This window comes from Colobus angolensis, unplaced genomic scaffold (assembly GCF_000951035.1).
Source record: "Colobus angolensis palliatus isolate OR3802 unplaced genomic scaffold, Cang.pa_1.0 Scaffold119, whole genome shotgun sequence".
Classification (NCBI taxonomy): domain Eukaryota; kingdom Metazoa; phylum Chordata; class Mammalia; order Primates; family Cercopithecidae; genus Colobus; species Colobus angolensis.
In genome coordinates, this window is record NW_012113030.1 from 1,535,710 (window position 1) to 1,561,600 (window position 25,891).

The following is a 25,891-nucleotide window of genomic DNA, read 5'->3' on the forward strand; positions in this document are numbered from 1 at the left end:
AGCTGTAACACTCACCACGAAGGTCTGCAGCTTTACTCCTGACAGCGAGACCACGAACCCACCAGAAGGAAGAAGCTCCAGACACAGCTGAACGTCTGAAGGAACAAACTCCGGACACACCATCTTTAAGAACTGCAACACTGACTGCGAGGGTCTGCGGCTTCATTCTTGAAGTCACTGAGACCAAGAACCCACCAATTCTGGACACAATAATGTATGTACTGCCTAATAACTGGGGTATTGTAAAGGTGAGGCTCTCAAAAGAGAGGTACTATAATTTCTTTGTAACATCCGAATTGCTGTCCAAAACCAGACCTGGTTTTATAATATTAGCTAACATTTACTCAGCAATTCCCTTGGGACAGACAGTTTCAAACATGCATGATCTCATCTCTTCTTCCAAACAATAAGGTCGTTTCTATTACTGTCATTCCCATTTCACAGACTGGGAAATGAGGACAAAGATTAAGTAAGTTGTTCAAAGTCACACAGTCAATAAAGGGATAAAGCTGGATCTATTGTTTATTTACATGAATACTGACATCTTAGAAATTAAGAAAAACAAGTTCATACATCCATTTAAAATTCATTTCAGTCAATAAATTTTTGTTGAATGCCTATTATATGCAAAGTAAAATTTAAACTAATAAACTGGTTAACACCAATGTTACAAATATAAAGTCCTTTTAAAGTATCAATATCAAAATAAATTTTCCTTTCTGTGGTCCACAAAAGAAAAAAGATGTACCAGCACTTTTAAATTAAATTTTTCAATTTCCAAAATACCTCCTTTAAAACAGAAGGGAATAAATTCCAACAATGCTATTTTCAACACATTCATTATTTCAAAACTTACTGGAATATCTGAAGATTACTTGCTGCAAGCTGGACTCGTGAAAATAAACCTTGACTTCACAGAGAAGTCTACATTGATAAATATATATCCGTTGAATTAATAACAGTGTAAGTTACACATATGTATATAAAAAAGTAAAATGACAAGGATGGAGAGGAGTTTTTCATGGAAGGTGGTGGGTTGCCATGGATTCTGCTTCTCTTGATTTTCTGAGGAGGGCTTGTTTGAGGGCATTAATTTTCTCATCAAGTTCAGCCAGTGAATAGTTCTGCTGTAAACAATAACGACACAAATTGCTGAATAAGATTCTGAAGTATCTTAATGCAGATAAAGTGCCAAATGAACTATAAATATTTAAAATATTCAAAAGCATGACCAAATGGTTTTTTTCCCTCATGATAATAATCTTAAAACGGCGCAACTATATATGTTGACTAGATCATAAATTTAAAGGCATAAAATAATAAGGCTTAAATATTTCTTTTTCTCTTTTCTAATGATTAAACTCTCCTGAACCTTTTATACTTTGAAAGAATAAGTTTACCAAAAAAAAAAAAAGCCTGATTATTAGACACTGGAGCCTATTTGAAGATGGGAGGAGGGAGAGGACTGAAATACTGCCTATCGGGTATTATGCTGATTACCTGAGTGACAAAATTATCTGTACACCAAACCTCCGTGACATGCAATTTACCCATGTAACCTGAAAACCCCTTGAGCTTAAGTAAAAGTTGGAAAGAAGAAGAAAAATACTAATTATATTACTACCAGGAGAAAAAAATCATTTGAGATACCGGCTATCCCTTTTAATAGAAAACTTTCTATGTTGATTACTAAAGTTAACCTGAAGTGGAAAACAGTGAAGAAAACACTCCTTTTGCTTTCCAATAAAAACTGGATTTGTTCAAGTCTATCTATGTGAACACCCTCACTTACATTAATATTTCTAATTTAGACACAAGTATTATGTGGTGACTATTAGGGGGTGTAAAGAGAAAGGGAAATTGGGACTAAGTGCTAATAGGTACAGGGTTGGGGCGGTGATGGAAATGTTCTAGACTTAGTGGTGATGGTTGCACAACATAGTGAACATACTAACAGCCACTTTAAAATTATGAATTTTATGTTATGTGAATTGTATTTTTAAAGCAGCAACAAAGTGTTACAGTTTACTATATAAGAGAGTAACTTTTAAAAACCTGATTATTCTCATAATCAATAGTAAAAAAAGTTAACTTTAAAAATAACTGCTTAAAATACCTAGAAATTCTCTCTTGAGGGATCAACTACAATAATTTACTTCTGGAAAAAATAATTGCTATCAAAAAATTTACTCAGAATTTTGTAAGAAAAAAAATGCTACTCTTAAAAATTAGAAAGTCTTCTCCAACTTTAAATTCACATTACCACTATTAAAGTCTAGCAAAGCCTTACTATTTAAGGTTCAACTAATTAGTAAAGTGGCACTTTAGACAGGGCCGGCTGAAGTCAAACTCTGCCAAACACCCTTTTTGATGTAGGTGCTGCTAATCAGAAGTGTTCACAAAAGGAAGGGATGGGGGGAGACTGAAATTACTTGAGCACTTACTATTTTTAAGCACTTTATGAATGACACATCCCTGTACTACTAAAAGCAGGACAAAGGTTTTATTTATTTAACCTGAGTCATTCCATGCCCTTAAAAGAATTTTTCTATTCAATCAAGTATATTAGTTGATACTGCCCTTTTCTTCAGTCATAAATTGTACCAGGGTATGACCTAAAAGCAACCATAGTAGAAACTTTTTCTAATAAGAAAGGTATAAAACTAATCCAACTATTTCAGAAACCAAAATGAAAATGCAGTAACTTACTTGAGGTGGTTGAACTTTTCTTCTTTTTCCAGAAAAGCTCTAGATTTAAAAAAAAAGTAACCAATGTTTAAAAAAATCTAAGCATCATTTTTTTCTTTATAAAATACTGTACAAATTATGTACAGCCTTGGGAACTCTGAGAGAAAAAAAGCCAACCAATTTACTAATACCAATTATTGTCTGTTACCAACATCCACCTTATATTCTGCAAGTTACTCTCTAAAGAGGATGACATTAACAATATATAATAGCAATACTGCAGCAACATGCTTATCCTTGGCAATATATATTTTCCCCTCAATTACCAGCTTCTAATGAGCCTGGGTGATTGTGGAAAGAGATGCTCTGGGGATTTTCTGATTAGTTTTTTTTCATAACCTTTCCATCCCAGGGTATTGAACAAGCGAAGTGACAATCGACAAAGGAAAAATGGAAACTGGTATATGAGGCCAAGAGGTGAAAACACACACACACACCCTGGACTGACTATAATGGACACTGTGGTTGTTTAAGCAAGGAGCTACCTATCCACTGCTTCTCTGTGTGGCCCAAGCCAATGGGTTCCCCGTCTTGTCAGTGACTGAAATGGGCATGGGTCCAATTCTGGCCAATGAGCAAAGGAGAAGACTGCTGGAGATTAAGAGGAGAACTTCTGGAAAAAGCTTCCTCACGTCTTTTGAGAGAAAACCCTCAAAGAAGGCAGTTCCTCAGGATACTGCCGTATCTGGGTAAGACACCTGAAAGTGCTATAGCCATCTTGCCATCTGCCTGGGAAAGAAGGTAACACCAAGCAGAGTTAAAAGGGGAAAGAAACCTATTTTCTTACAATTATGATTTAGTCACTGAATCAATTAAATCTGAAGCTTGTGCTACCATGGACTTCCTATTTTATAGTTTACATAATGTTTAAGCCAGTTTTGAGTTCAAATTTCTTACAGCTGAAGCTGACAACATTCTCACTGATCCACTAATGAGCCTTTTAAACCTTGGTCTAATGATATTCTTTCTAGACTTTTTCTTAGTTTCACACAAGCACTAGCTTTTGAATGGCAAATTAGTAAATTAGTATATTTGACAAACTGAATCTCAGAGACAAAATGTTCTCATGAGCATTTCTGACTATTGAGATTTTGAAGACAGCATTAAAACTCACATTTTCCTTTGTGTCAAAAGTTGATTCAAAGAACATCTAGGTATGCTTCTTATCAAGTTACAGTAAGTTGGAAATCATTAAGTATTAGAATTAGTAATTACGAAATAATAGAGTTCAGATAATTATGCTCCTTCCTTTGCCAAACCAAGCTGCATACCTGTGGTAGGGCCTATGGGCAAATAAGGAATCAATGTTTAATTTGGCAATTGATCAGTCTCCTGACTTCCTAAGAGGTGGCTTTTTATACACTTGATGCAAATATAATTCCCCTTGGCCAGGCGTGGTGGCTCACGCCTGTAATCCCAGCACTTTGGGAGGCCAAGGTGGGTGGATCACACGGTCAGGAGATCAAAGGCCATCCTGGCTAACATGGTGAAACCCCATCTCTACTAAAAACACAAAAAATTAGCCAGGCATGGTGGCAGATGCCTGTAGTCCCAGCTACCTGGGAGGCTGAGGCAGGAGAATGGTGTGAACCCGGGAGGCGGAGGTTGCAGTGAGCCGAGATCGCACCACTGTACTCCAGCCTGGGTGACAGAGTGAAACTCCGTCTAAAACAAAACAAAACAAAACAAATTCCCCTTGTTCTCCTAGTCGTTTAACCTGTAATATATCGATAGTTTCTATGCTATTAAACAGTCGGATTACTACTGTATCATAGAACCAAAGCAAGAAATACCAGAATGAGGAAAGTAAGGTCATCAGTGGTTCAGTGACTTAAAAACAGTAAAATGTGGCCTTTTGGGCTTGTTTTACATCTGAGCAGAATATTTTGATAAGACGAACACTTAGAAATACCATATCTACTATGGATACACTAGATTAATTTTACTATTTGTTTTAGGTGTAAGGAAATCTCAGTACAGTTCCTGACTTATGATGGCTAGATAAGGCTTTTCAAATTTACAATGCTGTGAAAGTGACACACATTCAGTAGAAACTGTACTTCAGATGCTGAATTTTGATCTTTTTCTGGGCTAGTGACATGTGATATGATGCTCTCTTGTGATGTCGGGCAGTGGCAGTGAGCGAAGCTCCCAGTCAGCCATGTGGTTATGAGGGTAAACACCCGATACTCTACAGTGTACTGTGCTGCCAAGTGACTTTCCTCAATTGTAGGTCAGGGTACACATTCTGAACATGTTTAAGGTAGGCTATGCTAAGCTATGATGTTTGGTGGGTTAGAGGTATTGAATGCATTTTAGACTTGATAATATTTTCAGTTCTTGATGAGTTTATTGGGACATAACCCCATCTGTATAGAAGTATAAATAAAAGGTAGACATTTTAACAGGTGTTGGTACCTGAGAGAAAATACTTTAAAGCACAGCACACTAAAGAAAGAGCTAGAGAAAGGTAATGCAAAATTCTCTCTCCTCACCCATTATTTTACCTTAGTAGGTTCTGAGTCATGCATCGCTTAATGATGGGGATATATTGAGAAATGTGTTAATTTTGTCATTGTGTGAACATCATAGAGTATACTCATAGAAACCTAGATGGTACACACCTAGGCTATATGGTATAATCTATTGCTCCTAGCATACAAACCTGTACAGCATGTTTCTGTACTGAATATTGTAGGCAACTATAACACAATGGTATTTGTGTATCTAAACACATCTCAACATAGAAAAGATACAGTAAAAATACCACACTATAATTTTACAAGACCACTGTAACATATGCAGTTGACTATTGACTGAAACATCCTTATGCAGAGCATGACTGACATACACACATTCACACACATACACACACACACACGCAAATCCAGGGAACCAGTGCTCTAAGGAACCTCAAGGGTAAGGAGGCCTCTTCCATGACTGGCTGCTTTCTTTCTTTCAGTTGTAAAAGGCAACTGATTCTACACGTGCAGTATCTGAAATGTTTTTCTTCCCTTCTAGTCCCAGAGCCCTGATTCAGACCTTCATTTCTCTCTGGCTTGGATAATGACATGTTTCCTAAACTAGTTTCCTTGACTCCAATTTCTCTCCAACTCAGAATTTATAATGCCACCAGACAGGGACCTAAATTACAGGTTTCTCTCTTTCTCTAAAACTTAATTGTGCTCCAATGATAACTAGAAGTGCAAACTGGCTAGTGTGACCTTCAAGGCTCCCTGAAATATGTTTACAATCTAATTTTCTAGCTGAATCCAGTTGTTCACTCATGCTTCAGATCCAGCACATGTTCACACGCACACGGCCTGTGTACATGATGTTGACCTGGTTTTCAGCACTCCCCTCCCCCGATGCTTCCTTAAGAACCAGGAGTTACTGTTACGGACTAAGAATTACACCCAGTCAGTGTTTTGAACAAAGTTAACCCACCTTCAAAGTCCAGTAATGAGCTATCATTCAAGTCCTATCCATTCATTTGCACATCTACTTGATATCTACTACATTCTGTGTCTCAAAGATGAACAAGACACAGTTCCTGCCCTTGAGAGTTTCAAAATATAAAGTGAAAAACATGTATAAACATATAAGTGATAAATGCTATAAAATGAACAAAATACTTGTAAAAGCATGTTGGTACTTACTGTTTTCAAGTATCATTATTTAAAATCAGTAAGTCTTTGGAAATACTCAAAGATCATATATTTTAAATGAACTGTTAAGGCCATGCCCTTAAACTTTTGAAAACATTACATTTAAAGCTTTCCACAGCTAATGCAAAGAATAAAGACCTTTAGAACTCTTACATCAAAATGTCCAACAAGTATTATTCACTTTTGCCATAAATCCTGTTCTATACACATTATAACATATTTTGGAGTTTTATGTCTGGCTCATAAAATGAGAACTTTATATAATCTGATTACGTTTTATAAAACAAATATAAATGACATCTTTTTTCCTGATAAATATTTGTTTTTCTATGCTACCCTTCAATGTTACCCACGATAATCAATCTCTATCCAACTGTAAGAAGCTCCCCCATGTTTAGAATTCATCTACATGTGAATCTAAATAAATACATTTCAATGAAAATCTTTTCAGATTTTAGGAGTTCCAACAAAAGTTCAATCCTTAATAAATTTAATGGGCTCAACTTTTCTATTTTTAGAAGCTATAGGACTGTGCTACATATGTAGTTTCTTCTGTATACTTTTGAGGGATAAATATGTAAAATTATGCAATTACCATACATGTACTCCCAGCATGATGGTGAGGGTGATGAATAATGTACTATGTCCTCTGTAAGGTATGTGTTCAACTCCTCCTGTTTGCAAGGACACTCTTAGAGCTAGCTGTATTGCAAGTGAGGTTCCTAAAGATGGCTCATTCATCCTATTATAGAAGGGTGAGTACAAAATCTTCTTTCCCCATAGGGCTTGTGTCATGTATGTTCACAGGCCTAAAGGACAGAATGAGTCTGAATATTTAAACCTTTCCAGTGTTTTGTTCTTCCTTGTAGCTCACTACTAATTTGATATGTCACTTCCAACACTAATCCAGAAGCAGTTCTTCTAAAAGATATATAGATTTTTTTTTAACATATTTGGAAATACTTTTAAAAAGCACCGGTTTTATCACAGGTTGCCACCATCCATCCTTTTCTGAACGCTTAATACATATATGCCAATCCTCTGTTTACATTTACAAATGCTTCCTGCCCCTGAAATTAGGCAGTCACCAAGATTCAGACTTCAGGCCTCAGACAATCTCAGTGTTCCTATCCATTGATGGACTCTCACCACTACACAGACTCTCCCAATTGTCCCAAGTGTAAGTGCTGTATCTCAAAAAGCTTACCTGACATTTTTACCTTCATAACCTCCTCTGCCTTCAAATTCACATTTCCCACAAAAGTATCTCTCTCTCTAGATTTTCTTATTTCTATCAATGGTATCATTTTTCCAACCAGAAACTGGACTCTATCCTTGTTCTCTATTCCCACATCCAATCATCAATATTTGTCCTTTTTTTTCCCAACCTGCATTAATCTTTTCCGTTCTCACTCATGTCCCTATTTTAGGATCTAACTTCACATCTAAGCTAGCATAACACTATCTCCTTGTCCTTAGTTTCTCTCTTTTGTCTCCCACAACTGTATTAGATAAATCTTTCTAAATATCATGTTCACAAATCACTTCTCTGCTCAAATGCTTTCAGTAGATTCCCCCTGCTCCCTGCCTAGAAAACAGATTTTAAACTTCTGAGCACAGCACTTAAGGTCCTAAACAATCTGGCTACTTTACCTCTTTACCCACTCTATCCTATGCGTAACAGATCAAAACAAAACAAAAAGATTATGATGTGGAAGGCTTGTTCTTTTGTTAAACAAATCTATTAATTTTTTTTTTTTTTTTTGAGACAGAGTTTTGCTTTTGTTGCCCAGGCTGGAGTGCAATAGCGCAATCTTGGCTCACCGCAACCTCAGCCTCCTGGGTTCAAATGATCCTCCTGCCTCAGCCTCCTGAGTAGCTGGGATTACAGCCATGTGCTACCACGCCTGGCTTATTTTTATTTTTATTTTTTGTATATTCAGTAGAGATGGGGTTTCTCCATGTTGGTCTGGCTGGTCTTGAACTCCCGACCACTGGTGATCTGCCCACCTTGGCTAACCAAAGTGCTGGGATTACAGGCATGAGCCACTGTGCCTGGCCTATGTTAAATTTTTATAAATCAGAATCAGAGAAAAGAGATGAATGATACTGCAGCAAGTTCTCACTGGAGGCATCTGATACTACCATACTCTAATGAAAGATCAGTTCTATTGTTAGTAAGAATTATATTAACAAGGTATGAAATTGAACTAGAAAAATAACTTTCCTAGGTTACTAGAATGGGAAAAACTTATGGTAGACTACTGTAGGAAAAATCATTAAAAATCTTTATGAAGTTTCCTAGGAAGACATTCAAAGAATAATCCTAAAAGTGAAAAGACCTTTGTAATTATGTAGTACAACCAACACATTTTCTAAAATTAGACATCTTGAAGGCCAGAGGAATCGAGTGACTTTTCCAGGTTTATACAGCTACTTCATAGTTCTGAAACTAAATAAATGCCAATGAGGTTTTTACCATGTGGTAAGCAGTATGCTAAGTGTTTGATTGGCATTATCTCATTTGATCTTTGCTTCAGCCCTTAGTATTTTTATAAACATCATTTTACCTTTGAAAGCAATAAATCACTAAAACTCTTCTCTGAAATTTTGTCATTTAAGACTTGCTGCTCCCTTTTGTTACGTGACCTGCCTTCTTCCTCTGGAAATACTTCTTTTCTGTAACTCATCTAATACTCCATCTATAACTTTGGAAGATTGCTGTCATACCTAAAATAAATTTTAAATATATTTTCACCACTAACTTGTATGATCCATGCTAAAATGGGCTATCTCACATAATTTTTCAGAAATAGGAGTTTTGGTATAATCTCACTTTGATATTATTTTAGTCCCAATAAGGTACTGCTTTAAAAAAAAACTTAGAGAAGGCAGGTATAGAAGACTGAGGAAAACACAATGAGCTCAGGATCATTTTTCTGAAAAATGCTGATGTGCCAAAGATACTAACTTACTAGCACAACACTGTTTCTTAATATTCTTGGAAAAAGGGGTAAGAATGAATGAATGCTAGAGTTAAGGAATTACAAAAACATAGAAAGTCTGGTGGTTAAGGTAAAGAGTAAGAATGGCAGCTTGAGGTGTGCGTTTGTTTAGTATTAACTGCATGTGAGCTGAGGGAAGGAGCCTGTTGGGGAAGAGAGATTAAAGAGGCAGAGGGATCACTGACAGAGCAAGGTTCCAGAGGAAGCCTCTGTTTTACAAGGTAGCAAGTTCAGAGTAACAGGCCCAACCACCACCCAGTCTGACTTACTATGCCATGAAAATGGCCTAAGTTTGAGAATGTGGGTAATATATAATAGAAGTATCCCTTTTTAAAAATTCTAAATTTTAAAAATATTCAGAACCAGAGTTTTTAAGGAACTAAACATATCCCCTACACAGGACTGTGCTCATTCATCTTTGAATTATTAAAATAGTTTTGCTTATAGATCAATGAGTGACTGTAAAACCACAAAGAATCCAGAATAACATTTTAATTTATTTTTAAAAGACACTTATACTCACTACAGACTGAAAATATTCAGGAGAGATGCCTTCCAATTCAAGGATTTTATCCTCAAGCTTTTTAATTCTCTGATAAATGTCTCTTGGCACTGGACCACCTAAATACATTAAAAAAGATTCTGAGATACTGTTGAATAATTCTTTCTTCTTACAATTTTTATTCTTAAAATACCATGCAAAGACACTTATGCAAAGGAATGGAAACTACTTAAGAAAATAAAAAGCAAAATAAAACAGAATGAAGTCTTTAGGTCATATTTTCATATTATACACTATTGGACATATTGTACTACACTTCCTCTCTGCAAACCCCATTTATGCTTCCTATATTCTAGGAGTTTCACGTTAAATTCATTTTACAAGATACTGAATAGCTTCTATACAGAACAATTTATATTTCTGATATGCTTTGATAGTTACATGGGAGGACAAAAATGCATAGTGACAAATGATGATAATTCAATGCAGTGGTTGCAATGTCATATTAGTTTCTTCAATTAATATTTCTTCCTACATGCCATATTTTTTCCTTTGACCTAAAAGAATGTAAAAAAGGGGCTTTACTATAATTTTAAACTAACAAACTTTCTGAGGAGGGGGACAGTAAATTATGGCCACTCAAATTTTAAATTTATGATTATATCAAGAATCCTTCTACTTCTCACCCCCTCCACACTGTGGCCTTTCTGGTCCAGACCACTTCCACCTCTCCCTGGATTATCACAACCCCCAAACTGGTCTCCCTGTTTCTGCCATGCTTCCATAGAGTGTATTCTCAACACAGGAGCCAGTGATCCTCTAAAAATGTAAGTTAGATCACGTCATTTCTCTGCTTCCAATACCTGATCATTTCACTCAGATTAAATACCTTCCAATACCTGATCATTTCACTCAGATTAAATACCAAAGCCCTCACAATGGCCTACAAGGCCATATACAATTTGGACATTCTCCCTATGCCCACATGGTTCCAGCCACTTGATTACTTTTTTCTGTTATTCAGCGAGGCCAAGCACACTGTAAGCTTTAGCTAGTTCCCTCCACCTCCATAATCCCAAGTCAATTTCAAGTCTTGGCTCAAAAGTTACCTTACCAGTAATGCCTTCTCTCACTATCCTGTTAAAAACACCAGTACTACGACTCCCCTACCCAGCACTCCCTTATCCTCCTTACTTTAATTTTCTCCATTCCATTACTAGCACCCAACATTCAGTATATTTTCTTTCTGTATTGTTTGTTTCCCCATTCTAATGTAAGCTCCAAGAGGACAGAGTTTTATCTGTTTTGTTCATTAGGTAGGGCTGTGCAGCTTGTGCACTGCACAAACCGAGGAAGCATTAGTTTGTAAGACTACAGTGCCTGGCAAAGAGCTGGTACTTAATATTTACTGACTAAATGAATACATGATTAGCCAATCATTATGCAATTAAAGAATACAGGTACATTTTTATATCAAAATTGTCAACTTGTTATGTATAAAAATTCTAGAAAATTTTTTTGAGGATTTAAAAAAATCTTAGGACCCTGGTTGTTCTTGTTCTTGAATAAAGTAACTTGTTCATTTGACTTTGCTCTTGCTGCTCCCTTTACCTAAAATGTCCTCTGCCTTACTTCTGTATCTTTCAAGAGCCAGTTCAAGCTTCACTGGGTGACGCAGGCACTGCCTAAACCTCTTCATTCGCATAAAGGCTCCTTGTGCCTCCCCGCATTCTTCAGTGCTCCTGAGTTTTTTGGGATGGATTCTCACTATATTGTCCAGGCTGGTCTCCAACTCCTGGACTTGAGCTCTGTTCCCACCTCAGCCTCCCAAGGAGCTGGAATTATAGGCACACACCACTACACCCAGCCTTTCATTACTCCTTTAAAACTCTACTTCACTATTAATCTTTCTCTCATCAGATTATAAAGTCCTTGAAGCTGGGGACTATGATTATGTCATCTCAGCATCCCTTGTGCCTAAAATAGTGCTTGGAGCATAGTAAGCATTCAACAGATGTTTTTCCAAAAAATAAACTATTTCATATTATTGAGACTTAACCAGTCAATCCTTTTATACAGTGGCATTTTAAACCCATCCACTTCTGAGGGAGGAGATTAATTCTTAATGCCAATGTCTTATTACTCTCAAAGATTTACTCATTCTGTTTTCTTCTTCTACCTTCATCTGGTTAGCATAGCTTCAGATAGTTAGCATACTCCAGCTATACTGGATTCAGTTATCTCCTGAACCATATTTTGTGTTTTTGTCCATTTTAAAAATGCTGTTTCCTCTTTGTGGAATGCTTTGCTTCTGCTGTTCCCTCTTTTGGGAATGCTTTGCTCTGGGAAAATTCCTAGTAATCCTTCAAGGCCTCAAGTGTCACTTCACAGGGATGCCATCATCCCTTGACCTACCCTGAGAGAGTCAAACACTAACTTTCTGTCCCTCCTACATATATTTGCAAAGGTAAAACAAGCAACTGTTCATTCAATAAACATTTGAACACTTTGTGCCAGGCACTGTAACAGGTACAAAGTAATGAATATGACAGGCATAGTTGCACTCTCACGGACTATCTAGCAGGAGACAGACATTAAACAGAACCATGATAACTACTTTAAAGGGGAGCAGGGAATATCAAGTGCTATATAAGATTATACAAAAGGTAAATCTGCACTGGCCTAGGATTAGGAAGAAAAAGCATGGACAGAAGGGCATGAGTATAAAGATCCTAAAGCAGCAAAACGAGTGGGAGATGGGAAGCCCAGAGGTGTAGCTGCAACTACAGATGTGGACAATACTATTTAAAATTACAACCCCCTCCAATCCCAATCTCCAGATTTTTAGCTGGGAAGAAACAAGATCAAATTTGAGTTTTAGAAAAAGCAATCTGGCTACAGCATAGAGAATGATCTAGAGGAAGTCTAGTGGCAAAGAATCCAGTAAATATCCTTCCATCAGTCCAAGCCAGAGATCACAGTGGCTTCAACTCTAATAGCAGCAGTAGAGATAAGACAGAAGTGGGCAGATTTGAGAGATATTTATTCAGAAAACAGAATCAACAGACATGGTGACTAAATGGAGAGGGAGACTCAGGCTCTGCACCTAGTGAAGATTTGGGTTTGAGCAGGGTGCAGTGGCACATGATTGTAGTCCCACCGACACAGGACGCTGAGGCAGGAGCATCACTTGAGCCTAGGAGTTCAAGTCCAGCCTAGGCAAGACTGGACTATCTCTTTTCTTTTCTTTTCTTTCTTTCTTTTTTTTTTTAAAAGAGTTGTCACTATCTGAGGCGTGTTGCTTGGCCTCTTTAAACTTCAATTTATTTATCTGTACGATGATAACAGCACCAACACCTGAAAAGGGTACTATGACCTTTTAAGTGAACTGACATATACATAACACTTTCTGAATGACTGGCACTTATTGTTCAAGAAATGTTAGGAGCTAAAGGAAAATTTGGTGACTAAATGAACTGCAATTTTTTAACCATTTGCAAAGTTTCATTATGAGGTCCACTTAGCACTCTGCTTACCTGTCTGTAACCGCAAGTGGGCCTCAATATTTTGCAGTCGTTCTTCTACAGCCTGATTACCACAATCTCGAAGCATGCTGTTAGGTTTATGACCTGACCCTGGAATTCCTTCAGGTCTAGTCTGTGGTCCGTATGTATTCACAACTCTAGAAACTAAATTAACAAACTTTTGAGCCTATATACATTTATATTTCAAAAATCAGAAATTCTTATTCCCTAACAGCACTTTGTATTTTTTTCATAAAGACCATCTAACCACAAGTATGAAGGACGGCAAGATGTTTTTGTTTTAAAATAAAATTTAGATGGGAAAGTTATTTCTATTCCATTTTGCTAATAATCTAGACTTCTGTCAGTGACTCAGATGTCATGTGGTGGTTACTTACCTTTTACGTGACTTTTAAATCCGGGGTAAGGGGTAAAAATCGCATCAGTTCTTGCACAACTGTTTTCTAAGGAGAATTTAGATAAATATAAGTTTAAATATATTCTTCCCTTCAAATGGATAAGATTTTAATAAACTTCCAATAATTCATATTAACATTTTACTCATAATAATTTTAATAAATAATAGTAACAATAAATTACGATCACACACAGGATAGAATTTAGTGACCTTTACCTGTCAAAATTTATCATAATATCTAATATTCTTACCTAATATTCAGATTTATATACAGAGAAGCCATCAACATTAAGTGGCACAAACTGATACAATTTTGAAAACCAATGTCACTATTCGGGCCACTGGATAAAATAATCTACTATAGAGTATTTAAATTCTACTTCATCGTAGAACTAGAACTCATCATTTTTACTAGAATTCTTTTAATTCAGCATGTTTTATTTTAATGCTAAATTAGTGAACACCCAACAAAAAGAATTATGTATTTAACACATTTTTATTTCAGAACTCCACATAAAGATGACCTCAAAACCTCAAGTACACACACATTTCCACTCTACCTAGATTTCCAGTGCTCATTTTAGAAATCCCTCGCCACAAAAGTCATCTACTGCTTCTCATCCTACCACTTTCAAAAAAGTTTAATTTTAGGAAAGGTCTGTTGTGAAAATTTGTTCCTATTTTTTTCCAAGCTGAAAAGTATAGTTTCTTTCAAATTAGATATCAATGCATAAATTACAAAGAGGGAAAATTGGAAAGATGTTAACATATAATACAACTAATATATTAACATAATTGTTATATATTAACATATAATATTACATAGTAATAATATATACTTGTGTTTGAAATAATGTTTAAAAGCCACACATTGGCAGTAAATCTCCTGTAAAATTCCCTTGAATATTTTGTAAAAAATGGCTGGTAAATGAGATTCTTAAAAAAAAAAATTCCTCCCCCACCATGAAATTTGATTTTTAAAAATTCCACTGCTTATAGTTAGATTTGTACTTATTAAAAGGAACACACTAACATATTAAAATACATTTATATTTTTTTCAGTTGAACTTTCCTTAGTAGTTCTGTTGATAAATCAAATAGTATGCATAAAATTCCAAATCCACTTAGCTTTTATATCCAGAGACTAAACAGTCATCTTTCCTTTTTTTTTTTTTTTTTTTTGGAGGACCTCAAAATATGCTTAAAAGGCCATCCTTTCTCCATTCTCTTCCTACCATTTCATGGGGCTAAGGGTTAAAAAAAGAAGCTATCATCCATTCCAGAACTATATTCCAAACATATAGATTAACTGACCCATCAGTGAGAAATTCAGCATGGTGTGAGTATATGAGTGCTAGTCACTCTCCACAGCAATTCTTTCTAGCACTGTTTTGAGCCAGCAAGGAATTGAATGGGCCAAGGAATCCTGCTGAGCATTTCAATTCTTGTCAATTTCTATCCCCTGGTGGTTTATAATAATAGAGTTAGCAGGGAGAACAGAGGAATAACATTAGTGACACATGTGCTTGCTCTCTCAACAAACCCTTTCTCATAGTCGCTTATAGCTGGTTGTAGTACCTGAGATTTTGCCATTGTTGCACCTGTTCTGAAAAGCTAATAGGAAAATATACCAAATTTAGAGATGCACATGTGTAATGTTAATAGTAGCACACAGCTAAATTCACAACCCAATACCAGCCTATATTATTTCATTATTAAGTACCAATGTGATATGAGTCAGTTCTAGGTTCATCTGACAATTCTATGTTCATAATAATTAGTCATGATATATTAGAGGCAACAAGAAACATGTTCATCCCAATTATGAACTCTTCTCCATAATTTTGCCTAAGAACTAGTTGTTCTGATTATTACTATGGTGTCTGAGTATGATCTATGGCACTGCTTTGCAATATTTTGTATTCTGCAGCATAATCGCAGATTTGTAAATGTACTATAGCATCGAGTAGAGAGGTAAAGGAGAATCTGATGAAAAACAGCAAATGTATGCACTATAGCAGAAAGGAAAAAGGCAAGACACCATAGTCTTCATGATAAATTGGTTGTATTGTGACATAAGACATTTCAAACAGCTCAGGAGTAGTGAGAAAACTGCTCCCTCTGGAGGAATATTAACTTTACTAAGTTCACTTGTGTATTAACATCATGATTTCACAGTACATGTATAGGTTTGAAATTCATAGAGCTCAGTTCCTTTTACTAGTGGGATTGATCAACCTTGTCACTCATACCTCACATTCATTTCCTAAAGGAACTTTAAAATAATCTTCGCCAGTGATAAACACTTTTAATGTTAGCATTTACTTTGTGTAACCAAAATGAAAACCAGTTTGCAATATAGTCTATTATTAAGCAGAAGGAAACTCTACTGTCTTAGTTACTAACTAAACCCGTGAAATAACTTGAATTGTGTTCTTAAAGCTATTCATTTAAAAAATAAATAAAAGATTAGAGCAACTATAAAAATTGTGCTTAAAACCCTAAGAAAATTAATTTCTAGGTAGTTACCTTGATTACAATCAATAACATTGCAAAATTCCCTGACGTTGTTTTCATTGATTTCAGCTTGCTTTCTTTCAATAAATGCAGATATTCGTCTGTCAATCTACAAACAACAAGTTTTAACAGTGTAAACATACGATTTTTAAAAATAATACCCTCTCACCCCCGCCAAAAAAACTTACTTCTGCTTTTCCAGCCTTTATCTGAACTACTTCTGGATCAAAATGGATCTGTGTCTTTTTCACATCTCCTAAATCACTTTCTTTGTGTTTTTCTTCCTCTTGTAGGTCGCCAATGGAAAATTTGTCATTTGCTTCATTTTTGTTCCCTATTTCTGTTTTTCCTATCTCTTCAACAGCAGTTGTATTCTCCTCTTTAATTGGAGACTGAAGTTTTGCTAAAAAAGGCTGAGAACACCACAATTCCATCTGCTGAGGTTCAAACTGACCAAAATTAATTATACATTTAATATATTTACATAAATTTCTGCTAAGTAAATGAAATACTTAATATCAGTTAATAAATATAAAAAGTTGGTATACCAAGACACATAGATCTGACCACATGTAAGTATTTACTATTCTCTGCTATTGTAACCATTATCATTTGCTATAAATTAGTTTTAAAAAAGGAGAGAGGAAAAAAGAAAAGAAAAAAGAAAAGAAAACCTAAGGAAATTTAAAATTTTCTTTGAGAGAATCATTCTGTCACTCATCTTTTATTTTGTGCCAAATCAAAGCCTTCAGCCTCTGGCACCAATGCCACTTAATTAACATGTCATTCAAATGCCTCCTCAGAACACTAAGGCTTAGTATTTTTCCTCCTTAACACGAGAGCCAGTGCTCTCACTCAGCAAAGCCCTGCATTATCACTATATCACTGGAGATTCTCCACTTGAAACTGCAGTTGGCCAATGTGAATGAGGAAGATAGACATGAAATATATAGGTGTTAGGTTGAGTGAACACTCAGACCTATTTCCTGACATGGCAAGATCTCTTCTTGGGTCATAAAATTAAATTTTAAAAAAGAAAATGAACAAGAAAAAAAAAAAGATCTATAGCTGAAAAGAGGCAGAGGCCTATCACTATACTACAGGGGAAAACCCCTGTTGTAGAATATAAGCTATATTACCCATTTACTGTTCTCCTCCCCCGCTCCCCACAATTAGGCCTCATTTGAGTTCTACAGCTCACTGCTCTGCCCTTTAAAACAGGGTTAACTATTACTTTTAACATGGAACAGTTAAAATTTCCCACAAAGTCAGTGAATGGAGGGCTGAAAATTAATGCCTATTCCATTAGTCAAAACACACTAACACTGATAACGTTCCAATTATTTTTTTCATACCCACAATTTTGCTTCCAATGTTTGCTATACTACTCTTTTGAAACCTTATAACACCTTAATCACAGTAAACTGACCAATCCAAACAGTTCTTCCACTTGTCTTTTTGACACTTCACATTTTACACTTTGATTAGAGATAAACTGCAAACTTACATATATAATTGCAAAGATGTTCAATTAGAAACCAGCAAGGTCATAATACTGTTCAGTTATTAACATGAAATATTTAAAAATATAACAACACTATTATAAATACAGATTCAATATTAACTTCTAATATAAAGAATGAATTATTTCAAACTGTTAAGGAAAAGAAATGATAAAATAGTGACTGGCTACTTACAAAGATGAGACATTAATGTCACAGAAATTACTTTCTTTTTAAAAACTATGCTGAAACTGTTTAATTGCAATAGACACTCCAGGATGTGTCATGCTGGGATAATGCCCCTTCTTGAACCACTGAAAGCACTCCATGAGCCTCCAAACTCACCCAAGGCATGGAATCATTATCATAGCATGACACACACCTGCCGTGTCTTATTGCTTAATTATAACCCACCATAGATGGAACTGTATTGAATTTTCAGTGCAGGTCTAGAATTGAATAGAATTGCATTCATTCACTCTCATACTCACATTGGTCTTTTGGGCTATATTCCCTTAACTGTCCTGATCACTACTGAAATTAACAGATTTAGATTAAATCTGGATGTAAATAACCTTTTGTTAGCAACACTATTAATATAGTGTTTAGAACTGTCAAATACTCCAACTAATTTAACCACAATTAATGTCTATTTTCAATATCAGGTTATCATTTTAGCAAGAAATTTACCTGTAAATATAAAATGTGTTGTTCAAGTGCACTAAAGAGCAATGCAGGCTGGAATGCTGAGAGGCTCTGGAGCTTGTTCCAATCGATTGTAATTTTCACCACATCATCTCTGAGGTTAAGCTTCAAAGGGGCAAACCAGCAACATCACAAAAATTACACGATTAAGCTGTACATATGAATTGTCACAAAAATAAGATTTCTAGAGTAACGGGTCTATTTTGCTCTAAGTTATCAAGTTTTTAATAATACACTGAAATGCTCTACACAGTTACCATTTTTAAGATGCCAAGAAAGCTACAGATTTTCATAAAAAACAAAAACAAAATGACATGTCATTCAAATTCTATTCTTGGTCTGTGTAATGGGACCATTTTAGAGGTAAAAACCATTCACGAAAGATGAAAAGATGAAGGCTCTTTTGATACTTCAATATCTACAAACCTTTGGATGGAATCCAATATAGGCCTGCCCTATTCAAAATCCTACTACTTCTAGCTCAGAGCCTTAAACAGAGGAAGTACAACTGTTTTGTGAAAGTTTTAACATGCATCTTTCTCTTTAAGTATGTACACAAATACATATCAGAAATATATCATTATTCTGATGTCCTCCAAATCACATTTTTAGTTTTTTAACTTTTAACCAATTTTTAAACTAATTTAAAAGTCAAGATTATTCATCCCTATAAAGTGTAGGGATAAATGGCAACATGTTTATTTCAAATGAAAAACTATTATTGAGCTATGGAAGTCTGAAGCTGAAAAACAAAGACTTCTCCACCATGGTGAAATAAGTTGCCAGACTGGATGAAATGTCCAGACCTTTGCTAAATGCTAAGATATGAGTGCTCATTATATGGAAATTTCTATCAGTTGGTGATCTAATAGAATAAAATCATACCCAGAAAACTACCAAGAACCTGAATATAAGATTATCATCAAAATGAGTGAAAAGTTTACAATGAGAGCGACCATCTGCAGTCTTTTGAGTAAATAAAAGTGAACCATCACAAACTTTTCTAGGGACATGTGTTTATAGCATAGTATAAGAATACACTTCATAGTGGAATCAAGTTAACATAATTTTTTCAAAATGAGTCATCTTTTCTACAAAATAAAGGTGTTACATGAGTTCAGATACAGATTTTATGAGTCATAATTATAATAAAAAGATGAATCACTGTACAAAGATCAAAAAGATGTAAGGTTACCAATAAAAAGATAATATATTGAATACTTTGTGACAGAAACGTACTCCCTTTGAAGATGAGAACAGAAGCATTTAGAAGTCCATATTAGACAAGTGTAAAGATATATGAAATTTCATGTAGGCTGCACTGGCAAAGATTAGAATATGTTAAGATTTTACGTTAAAGTGAATGAACTAATTTACATTACTTTAATTCCTACAAAGATTGTGTTAGACAACAACCTGTATTATGTATGGAAGTAACCTATTATTGTACTTTCATAGTCTTCAAAGAGATCTACAGTTGATCATAGAAAACTTAAGAATACAGCTGGGGGATAAAGCAGGCAAATCCTCAACCAAAGCAAAGTATCACATTTTCTATAGAAAATAACTTATAGAAAAATAAGCCTTAATGTTTGGTCATAGTCTCATTTCAATTCAGCAGAATTACATAAGCTTCAAGTGCAATTAAGAATAACTGGTCGTTTAAGAAAATCAAATAATGTCACAAATTAATTTTAAAACTATTCTAATACATCTAACTATTCATTCAACAAATTCATTATTAGTAATATGAATTCTATGCATTTTGCCCTACAGAACTTGGAACAGTAAACCATTCAATCGAAAATCTCTATCAGTCTGCTATTGATATAGACTATTTAAATAAATATTTTCAGTAAACACTTTACTAAATTAATACAAAAATCCAAGCTAAAAATAAATAAGTGTTTAGCTTGGTAAGATGGACCATCCAGAGGCAAGCAAAAAGGTTAAAATTAGTAAATTTTGTGATCTTAAGTAAAAAATTCTTTTTAACATTCAGTTTTATGTTTCCTACTGAGATCTAACAATACAATGATACTTAGGGATGACACAGGATGAAGTTAGGCATGTTACAACATACATTCTAGAAATCTTTTAAAGTGGTTGCAAAAGAAAATACTGATTTCTCTGGGGGCAATTTTGATAAGTTTGGAACTCTGGCTTTCACTCTTAATACTTCTCAAAATATAGAGTATTATGAAAACAGTTTGCATTTAACTGATGAAACAATCATATTTTTGACACCTGTATAGGAGGTCCCTTCACTGTGTCATGGTAAAGTAACCAAATATTTACTGTCAACATTTTTGACAGGTGACACAAGTAAATTGTAATCGCTTCTTTACTTGTAGAGTACTTGAATGTTTAAAATTTTCTAATGAGTTTGAAAAATTCAGTATGCAAAATGTTTCAAAAGAAACGTTTAAATCATTGCTCAGTATTTTTTAAAAATATTCCATCTTCTGTTAATAGGTGAGCATAAACTTTTTTCATCTTGACATTAGAAAATAAATAAACTTAAGTTCCAACGTCGCCATAAAAAGTTCTCTAACTTTTAAACCATTTAAAAGGTCTTGGATCTTAAGACTGGAATATATAACAAAACACCCCAAGCCTTTAAAAAACGATTTCGGTAAGTACTTGGCAAACAACTGAATTTAAAAGTTATATCTTTAAGTAGACTCCATTAATAATTGCGTCATTACATAAAACCGTTTAGCTTACAGTAATGTTCTTTGTAAGACACAACACACTACGATTTTTTAAAATAGTAACTTTTTAAAAAGCTGATTCTCCATCTACTCAAGGCTTTAAAAATAATTTTCACAAATCAGACAAATGTTCTATTTTCATAAGAATTTACCATTATCTTTGACACAAATGCCTGCCATGTCCACATGCGCTAGTACCAGCCCCAAAACAAACTTTTACGGCTAGAAAATGGTCTATGTAAGATAGAAAATATTTCCTTTTAAAAGGCAGGTAAACAAGCGTACTTTTAAATTGTTTCTCATTTAAAACTTGCTTTGAATTTTACACCATGAAACGAAACAGTGACTTGATCGAAGAAGCCCACTAAATTCAAAACCAGTTTTACTATGACATTTCTGCAAAAGCGATTTATCAGCCAGTTAAACTAGTTAATAGTTAAATAACGACAGTTCTAACGCAAACAGCATCAACGATGGATAACTCATCCAACTTTACGCTAGAAGTATTTTAAACGAATTCCTTTTACTTTCCTCCCCATTTGAAAGGGTTATAGATGCCCAAAACAGCCCGAAGGAAAAAAGAAATAAACAAAACCAAGTAACTCATAAGAACAAATCACTCCTTCCTCCCCCGGCCAAGAAAAAGCTAATAAACGCGCGCTTTTCTATAAATCTCAGGCCTACTGACCAACCAATTCCCATAAAGAGTAAGTTGGAGGAAAAAGGACCCTGAGCGCTAGGCGCCTCCTAAACTTGCAGTGAAGCTTTTCCACATTCATTCTTTCCAAGCCTGCCTCTTTAGGAGCCGGGTTTTCACTTAGACCAACCTCACCTACTCTTGGGGAGGACAGCTGCAAGGTAAACTACTCCGCAACCGGTACCGCCGTCTTCCTCACTCCGAGCGAGGCGGCTGGGCCCGCGCTCCTCCCCGACCTCGGCTTCAGGGACCGCATCCCACATCTCAGCAGGCCTAGCTGCCCCCGGCCCCTGCTAGAAGAAAAGAATGGAGGGATGGGCCGGATGGCTTCCATATTCCCAGTCCCTCAGGCCACCTCTCACCTGTCCAACCAGGGTGTGTAGGGAGCGAAAGATTTCGTATAGCACCTCTCGGGAGAGGTTGGGGCTGCATCTTCGCTCCAGGTTCCTGTCACCGCTGTTCGGGCGACTAAGCTCTGTGGCAGCAGCCATGATGCCGTCTCAGGCCGCCCCACCACCACCACCAACGTTTGCTCACAACCCGACTCCCTCCCTTCCAGCTTTAGTCGCTTGGCGATGACGTACTACACGGCGTCTCGTTTAGAGCAGGCTTTGAGGCCCCACCCTCTCTATGTGACTGACAAGCACGTTACACCAATCAGTTGCAACTGTGACATTACACCAAGGCTCTGAAGTGGGTAATTGCAGACCAAAGCTAGGGCAGAATGCTGTATTTGAGGTGGTCATTAGAGTTGTGGTCTGTTTAGCGTTATGAAGCCTACCTTGACTCCTAGATGTTCACTGTGAATCTTGGTAAGAGGAGACATCGTTAAATTTTGTAGTTTGAGTCCCCAAATTAAAAGTTGACATTTTAACATGGCGGTGTGGAGTGTGTCTGGAGGAAGCTTGCTGGTCAGGGATGGAGTGGTGCCCACACGTGTTTCTAAACACTGGAAAACTCACACGGAATTGTCATGATTAGATAGAACATTTTCATCCCTTCAAGTTTTAAGTTGTTGTTTTGGAGGCAGAGTCTCACTCTGTCGCCCAGACTGGAGTGCAGTTGCGCCACCTCGGCTCACTGCAACCTCCGCCTCCCAGTTTCAAGCGGTTCTCCTGCCTCAAGCTCCTGAGTAACTGGGACTACAGTTGATATTCTCCCTTATAACTGTAGAGACGCTTAACCCTAAAATTGTTTCAAAGAAATGAAACACTGTCAATATAATCCAACAGGAATTTAACCTGGCTAAATAATATGCAACCACAATCTTTGAAATTAGGAGGACGTAAAACCGAATTGAATTGTTACAAAGTATTATTTATCATAATAGCTTTATTATAAAGATGTTCGTGGGGTTTTTGTAATCTTTTAGTCAGACTCCAATATTTTTAAAAAGTGTTATCCAATTTAAAAAAGTATTCCAAGAATTTTTAGTGTGAAACTTTATTCAAAAACACTTTAAGAAATAAACATCCGCTTAGAGATAAGGAAGGTGGCATTTAAAACTCTTCATTCTGTTAATAGTCTAATGCATTTACAGTAGAGAAAACAAAGGTGGAAACTTGCACAATGTGTATTCTTTAGTTTTAGGGTAGACTACATTAAAGGGAAGGACTAACGCATCGAGGAACTAGGATAAGGAAGACGGAGATAAAAGAACGCCTTTGACCTGTCCCTAGGGAGTCTCTTAATTAGGCTTTCATTTCCAAAGACAAGTGGGATCACCAGGCTTGACAGAATCTTGGAAAATCTTTTTCTGTTCCCTTGTTGGCAGCAAGATATACAACTGATATTCCAGCCTATGTCTACAGCCGGAAAGATACTTCACAATGTCCAATCTCAAATTGAGCAACATTCTTAGTCAAGCCACTCATCCCCATATCTAGCTTAAATTCATGATTCTTTGGCATGTTAGCATGTTTTGTTTGCTTCTGGTTCTCTTGTTAATAGAGAATAATTGTAATGGGGTAACTGTAAGTTTTTGTTCTGTACCAAATTAGCAATCAGTTTCAGATCACTTGTTTGCATTGAGGTGTTTCATATTTTTTCAAATATGGAGAACACTGATATGCAACACATTTGGGAATATGCTTTGTACATTAAAAAAAAAGTTGTCTTTAACAAAGTGCTGCTCATTCCTTTCTTTGCCATCACTGATTTTGAATTTTCAAGTTTTACTTGTTCTTTTGAGCCTCTAACATACAATTAACTGATGGCCATTTGATTTGTGTATTGCTTCTCCATGTAATTCTGTGATTTGATATCCAGACCTACACTTGTATCTTAGTATTCTTTACTTAGGTACAGGTTGAGCATTCCTAATCTGAAAATTCAAAATCCAAAATGATCCAAAATTTGAAACTTTTTGAGCACCAATACCTCAAGTGGAAAATTTCACACCTGATCTGACATAACAGGTCATAGTCAAAATGTAGTCAAAACTTTGTTTCATGCACAGAATTATTTAAAACATTATGTTAAATTACCTTCAAGTTGTGTGTATAAAGTATACATGAAACATAAATGAATTTTGTGTTTAGATTTGGGTCCCATCCCCAAGATAGCTTATTATATGTATGCAAATATTCCAAAATCTAAAAAAAAGCCTGAGATCTGAGACACTTCTGGTCCCCAGTAGTTCAGATAAGGGATGGATATTCAACCAGTAGTACTTAGAATTTGTTAACTCTTTTGTGCATTCTTTCTTCTTTCTAAGGACCTTTCTTATTCCTTCTTGATGCCTATTACCTTCATTTTGGAAATTTTTCTCTTTTTCTTGTTTTATAATAGAAAATTCTATTTTAAATAGAAGAGTTTGTAGCCTGAAAGATTTGGATTCCTCTGGGCTAACTCAAAATAGAAATGTGTGGATATTGTATGTGTGTATGTGTGTATAACAAAAGTATAATACAAACTATGAAATTTAGAAAGGGAATAAAGGGAATAATTTTCTCTTTATGGAAAACTAATTACAGTTTATAAAGTGGGTTGCTGAAAAATCTGCTGCCTGGCAGAAATGATTCAAAGTGTTGGTGTTGGCGTTAGCAACAGAGTTAGAAATACTGTCCTGCAGGCTTATGCCAAGAATCAATTGGGAGGATAGAGACTATAAATGAAATCTAGGCTATTTACCTTATCAACAAAAATGTCTTTTATAATGAGCTTTAATGGCACAACTCTATTAAATAACCCAGTTCCCAGCAAAATACCTGAGGTATTATAAGGGCTCAACTGATGTTTGTTGCATGTATGATAATACAGATTTTATTTCAATGCAGAAGAGTAAAAATAAATGGTATTTGTCATCCCTGTCTCCCCATCACCTGCTGCATAAGTCCAAGTTTTTTAGAGTGACATTAAGGCTCTTATGATCTGGCCTTTGCCTAAATTTCCAGCCTTATTTTCTGCTGCAAACCATCTGGTGCTTAATGCTTCTGAAACTGCTTTTATGTCTTCACACTTTACTATTTCTTGCCTCCATGCTTTGATTTTTACCCTGTGCCTGTTGTCTGCTTCAGAAACTCCTTTTACATTTTCAAACTCCAGTTAGAAAATCTTTGGGAAATCCCTCCTCATAAAGAGCTTATTTTCTCCTCTGCTAAACTACTCCTACAACTTGTATATACTTCTATTATTGTAGTTATCACAGTGACACTTGAATTTATTTGACTATATCTGTCTCCCTATTGAACTGTAAGCATTTATATGTTGGTGTACATAAGGCTTAGCATAGTTTCTGGCACAGAGTTAGTTGCTCAGTATATGCCTGTTGAACTGAATTTATTTGCCTTCATAAGTGAACAGATTTATAAAATGGAAAAAAGTAGACAAGTGCCTGTTGTTGGAGGAAAACTGTAAGATATAGGCTGCTATAAACAATTTATTTTAAAT

The 25,891-nt window shown here is 35.7% G+C and overlaps 1 protein-coding gene across 4 annotated transcripts; it reads right to left on the bottom strand.

The window, feature by feature from the left end:
- Positions 1–498: 498 nt before the first annotated feature.
- Positions 499–22,576, bottom strand: MBIP (MAP3K12 binding inhibitory protein 1). 4 transcript variants are annotated; one of them, XM_011926010.1, is made up of 9 exons: positions 22,363–22,576; positions 18,575–18,694; positions 16,571–16,795; positions 16,395–16,491; positions 13,846–13,911; positions 13,460–13,612; positions 9,945–10,042; positions 2,710–2,748; positions 499–1,124 (listed from the first exon to the last, which is right to left on the bottom strand). In XM_011926010.1, the coding sequence occupies exons 1-9, from the start codon at positions 22,489–22,491 to the stop codon at positions 1,020–1,022; spliced, it is 1,032 nt and encodes a 343-aa protein (XP_011781400.1). In that variant the 5' UTR covers positions 22,492–22,576; the 3' UTR covers positions 499–1,019. The 4 variants fall into 4 exon arrangements, with proteins under 4 accessions (XP_011781400.1, XP_011781392.1, XP_011781409.1 ...); XM_011926002.1 differs by having other exon boundaries at positions 499–1,127; XM_011926019.1 differs by having other exon boundaries at positions 499–1,127; positions 9,941–10,042.
- Between the last annotated feature and the right edge of the window lie 3,315 nt (positions 22,577–25,891).